General features: G+C 34.3%; 1 protein-coding gene across 1 annotated transcript; it reads left to right on the forward strand.

Moving 5' to 3' along the window:
- The first annotated feature begins 1,147 nt into the window (after positions 1 to 1,147).
- On the forward strand, positions 1,148 to 2,453 carry LOC148176507 (odorant receptor 4-like). The gene is made up of 5 exons (XM_088034506.1): positions 1,148 to 1,848; positions 1,894 to 1,993; positions 2,043 to 2,147; positions 2,197 to 2,352; positions 2,397 to 2,453. Exons 1-5 carry the CDS (start codon positions 1,148 to 1,150, stop codon positions 2,451 to 2,453), a joined length of 1,119 nt encoding a protein of 372 aa, XP_087890632.1.
- The last annotated feature ends 3,116 nt before the right edge of the window (positions 2,454 to 5,569 follow it).

Consider the following 5,569-nt stretch of genomic DNA (forward strand, 5'->3'; position numbering starts at 1 on the left):
CTGCACGAATTCATCAACATTTTTAGAGAAATCCTTTTATTTTGATGCTAAACAACGATTTCTTGCTGTTTCTCGTCGTTTTCTGGCTTGGATTTGCAAAGAAGAGCTCGAAATCTACCAAACCACTAATTTTTATCAAAATTCAACGGCTAAATTGCAAGAAAACAGTAGAAATCTGCACGAATTCATCAACATTTTTAAAAAAATCCTTTTATTTTGATGCTAAACAACGATTTCTCGCTGTTTCTCGCCGTTTTCTGGCTTGGATTTGCAAAGAAGAGCTCGAAATCTACAAAACCACCAATTTTTATCAAGATTCAACAGCTGAATTGCAAGAAAACAGCAGAAATCTGCACGAAATCATCAAATTTCTTAGAGAAATCTGGTTATTTTGATGCTAAACGACGATTTCTCGCAGAGTCTCGCCGTTTCCTGGCTTGGATTTGCAAAGAAAACCTCGAAATCTACAAAACCACCAATTTTTATCAAAATTCAACGCCTAAATTGCAAGAAAACCGCAGAAATCTGCACGAAATCATCACAATTCTTAGAGAAATCCGCTTATTTTGGTGCTAAACGACGATTTCTCGCTGATTCTCGCCGTTTTCTGTCTTGGATTTGCAAAGAAGAGCTCGAAATCTACAAAACCACCAATTTTTATCAAAATTCAACTGCTAAATTGCAAGAAAACAACAGAAATCTGCACGAAATCATCAAAATTTTTAGAGAAATTTTCTTATTTTGATGCTAAACGACGATTTCTCGCTGATTCTCGTCTTTTTCTGGCTTGGATTTGCAAAGAAGAGCTCGAAATCTACAAAACCACCAATTTTTATCAAGATTCAACTGCTGAATTGCAAGGAAACAGCAGAAATCTGCACAAAATCATTAATAATAAAACAACTGTTCACACAGTTGCTGCGCAGCACCGGAATAATTTTATATTTCTCGTTCTCCTCTGTTCTCAGCGATGTCATTGAACGTCGATCAATAATTGAATTTTTTTAATGAACAAAGTTATTGTTTTTCTCACTTTTTTATGGAATCACACGGTAATACATAATATATAAAGTATGTTCAAACGATCAACGCCTCTCCGAGCTTTCAGTGTCCGATCTTTAACGTGCGCGGACGTGCTTTTCTTAAAATGAGTCATTGGAACTTTCACAACAAATTTCTCGCCCTGGTCCTCAAACTGATGGGCTTGTGGCCTGACGAAACCTACAAGTTTGACTGGTACACGATCTACACGGCCATCATCTTCATTACGTTCATCTGCAGCCACAATCTCTTTCAAATTATCAACATCTTCTTCGTCGCCGACCTAAACCAAGCTATTGTTACAATTGTTCCCATCGCGGCAGTTCTCAACTCCATCGTCAAATTCTACGTTGTTTTCGTCAATATAAAAACAGTGAAGCGTTTGGTAGACGATATGAACAAAAGAGTGTTTTTCCCAAGGAATCATCTCCAAGGAAAGTTTAGCATACGAATGTGGAAATGGTTCTTCTATTTTTACACCAGGATTACTGCACTGGCTGTGTTTCTCTGGCTGGTACGACCAATCGTCAGTGGTACTTATAAAGAGTACGACTTACCATTTCCCACGTGGTATCCCTTTGTCTATAAAAAACCGTTTTTGTACGAACTGACGTACGCTCATCAAGTGATTGCTTTTAGTTTGATCGCCACTGTTATCGTGATCATCGACAGTGTCATTGCTTCTATGATGACGTTCGTGGGAATTCAATGCGATGTTGTGTCCGACAGTTTTAAGAGTTTGCATTTGAGTAACGACGTCTCCAGAAGCTTCGTAAAGTGTGTTGAACATCACCGGGAGATTCTAAGGTTTATATTTGTTCGTTTTGAACGATTCTCAAAAGTAAATTTCAGATTCGCCCGTGATGCAAACAAACTCTTTGATCTTCTTATTTTGGTCCAGTTTGGTTCTAGTTCGGTGTCAGTGGGGCTCAGCATGTTTCAAATTACTCTCGTACGCTTTCAATATCCTCCTTCTATAATTAAGACTAATAAAAATTCAGTTGAAGCTTTCTAGCAGTGAGTTCTACTCCTTCATGGCATGTTTAATCACCGTCCTTTTGGAGATCTTGATGTTTTGCTGGTTTGGAAATGAAGTTCAATTTAAAGTACGTGTGATAAATCTTATCTCAGTTTTTCTACCATTTTTGATTTCAGAGCATTAACATTGCGATAGCTGCATACAAATGTGACTGGACAGATCTCCCAGTTGACGTAAAGAAAAAAGTGGTTTTCTTTATCCAGAGGACTCAGAAGCCAATTTTGTTTACTGCTGTTGATTTATTTCCTCTTTCTTTAGACACTTTTCTAAAGGTACGTAGAATTCGCACCATTGCAATCTTACTTTTTCTTTGTAGATTTTGAAGACCGCGTGGTCGTATTTTGCTGTTTTACGGAAGGTCAACACTTATTAATTATATATTTGTTCTGTTTTGAGAAAAAACGTTGTATAATATATTCATTATGCAACTAGTGATGTATTGGGGCTACCTGTCAAGCTGTAACAAAACTTAACAGTTTTTTAGTCTCGTGAACGATCGTATATACGTGAGCGAAATGTCATTATAATCACGTGAGTTTCTTATAACTCGCTTATAAAGTAGCATTTCAGTCACTTATGATATAAATTTTCTGTTATACTAACTAAATGATTCGGGCTCAGTTTTTAGTAGCCTTTAAACGCACTTTATCTTAGGGTAAACTACAGCCTTGAACGGTTAAATCAAATCAATAGCGTGTAGTAATTTAAACTATAAGTTTGTTTACAATATAAATTTACAATATAATTCACCTTTATTATAACTGTTTAGTTGAACGATCAATACCAATGCAACCGATATTTTCAAAGTTTTTACTACAATTGGGCAAACAAAAATATTGAAACTGGCACTTTATACGCCTAGAAGCAAAAACTGGTCATTTCGTTAATTAGTAGTTTGTGCACCAAGAGGCAAAAATTTCAGTTTTTAGGACCAAGAAAGATATACATTGACCGAGATCAAGCAAAATTCGTTAAAACAGCTCTACCAGGGACTATCATCTGACGGTGAACTGAAAAAATATTTTTGATTTTAGGTGTAAAATTGTAATTTCTATTGATGTATGTATGATGAAAATTGTTTTTGCCCGCACATTACAATAAATTTTGTATCTGAATGGTTGTGATTTTCTTATTTTTATTTAATAGCAGACATTACGTAGAAAAAGCAGTTCAATAAATTATGTACTGCACTCTCGCCGAAACCTCATAGAGTAACTCGCTCACACTGGGGCTCCTTTCGCCCCTTGTACTGTAATAGTTATTTACAGTCGCGTGTGGTAACTTACATTTTACAGCGCGAAATCAGTTTGAAGCACGACGGCGTAGCCGGAGTGCTTTAATGATTGAGCGCTGTAAAATGGTTAACGCACAAGAGTTGTATTAAACTTTTTGGCCGAAAAACTTGTAATTTAGATAATTGGGTTTTTCAAAATTCATGAGAACTGTCACATCTGACATTTGTAAATTTCATCATCTGTCAATTCTGTAAATTTTGTAGTTGGTGCACAAAAAGTACACAAGATGGCGCTGTATAAAAAACGTTTTAATATTACTTTAAAAATAGAAATATTGTCTTAATTGAGATAATAATTTAGGTAGATTCCACTTTGGTGATCAATCTTCATTATGGTAAAGTGATTTTAATTTATAAACGCATGTGAAGAGCAGACGATTTGGGCAATTTTTACAGCACGGCGTGTGTAAACGTCCAGGGCGCTTGTAAATCTAGTGTTTCCGAAGATGTCAATTGAATGTTAATTTGACGTTTACAGTTCATGAGGCCAAAAATAACTATTGTTGATATTGAGATTGATATTGGGTATTAACATAGAGTTTCAAACGTCAATGTGAAAAATTGGAGAATATGACACCGTTTTTGAATTTGGATAAATTTTCCACGGATTTTTATCGCATAAAAATTTTGTTATTAGATTCTTGTAGTATCAAATAAAATAATTTTTTAAAAAATTGTTTTAAAGTTTTAATTTTTAAATTAAGGTTGTCTGAAGGTTCTTAGTAGTTGCACTTACAAGTATTTTGCAAAATTGTTTGGAAAACATTTTTCAAATTTATTCCAAGTTCAAACCTAAAATATTTTTTGAAATTTTTAGTTAAGGCGGTTTGACACGATCACATTTTTTCTCGAAGCTTATTCGAGAAGTGGAGTAAAAAGCCATCCCAATTTTCTAGGCAACGAGAGTCTAATATTCATCTGACCAATGAATGATAGTATGTGTCCATAGTTACCGATTTTCAAATTCTGTTCAGCTTCGGCTGCCGCGCGAGTTTTGGAACACCATGTATGCGTTTTGCCAATTTTCATAGAAATTGCAAACGATAAGAATTTCAAATTTTGGGAACATAAGTAAGCTGATAAGACGAATAGAATAAATAGATTCACATTTTCACACTTTCGGTTATGTCAACTTGCTTATTTTAAATAGAACATCCTATATTTTATTGCATTTTTAAATTCTATATCGTCGTCTAAGTGGCAACTGCCTCTATCTCAATTTTGACGATTTTTCGTTTTTGCTTGTTTTCGAATTGTTTCTTCGTGGGGAATGTCGTGACGGAGTCTGTTTTTTGAATTTCGCTACATTTTATGCTCTACGCGAAAATTTGACAACATCCGCTATCTCAATACGTAAGGCAACATACGCTATTTCGTCGTCTAAGCGGCAACATCCGCTATCTCAGTTGTGAAAATATTTTGTTTCTACTTTTTCTCAGACGAATTTTTCACGGGAATCTTACTGGTGGAAATTATTTTTCATATTTTTTAATAGATTTAATCTTAAGCTAAGATTTGATACCAAGTAATTATTGAGCAAAATTATTTACACTGCCAAAAAAACACTTTATTTGCGCTCCCGCTTGACTTTGTAAAAATTGAGATTGCGGAAGTCGCCGCTTAGACGACGATTTCATTCTCAATTCAAAATGAGGTAGAATAAAAGTGTATGTCGGATTGAGTTACAAGTGTGTTAAGCGAGAAGAAAAATGTTTGATGGTGCTTCCAACATAGATCGTCCTATGTTCCTTCATATTAAGCAAATATCGTAAGTTAACAATACCTCTTATAAAAAATTATTAATTCGATTTAAAATAATTCACTCCTAGCATCAATAACCATAAGATTTTTATTTTAAAGTAATAAATCTACAGATCATTAAATAATATTAAAAAAAAGCAACTTTTTTAAAGCAATGTAATTAATTCGAAAAAAAAGTCAGCGCAAGGGTTTGAACACGCATGAAAAAAGTATCTACGTTTTTTATTATTACAACAATATCAACATAGCATGGTAAATGTCATAATTTTTAACCTAATCTAAAAATGGAAGTAAGTGATGGCCCTTTATACTATGTTCAAAGTGATAATGATGATGACTCAGAAAATTCATCAGATAAAAATTATCCGTGGGAGTTATTATCAGAAGATCCTAATATCGTTCAAGTTTGTATGAACGAAGATCACAATGGTAAT

Source organism: Gnatocerus cornutus, chromosome 4 (assembly GCF_029298725.1).
Source record: "Gnatocerus cornutus isolate USDA-ARS CGAHR chromosome 4, icGnaCorn1.1, whole genome shotgun sequence".
Classification (NCBI taxonomy): domain Eukaryota; kingdom Metazoa; phylum Arthropoda; class Insecta; order Coleoptera; family Tenebrionidae; genus Gnatocerus; species Gnatocerus cornutus.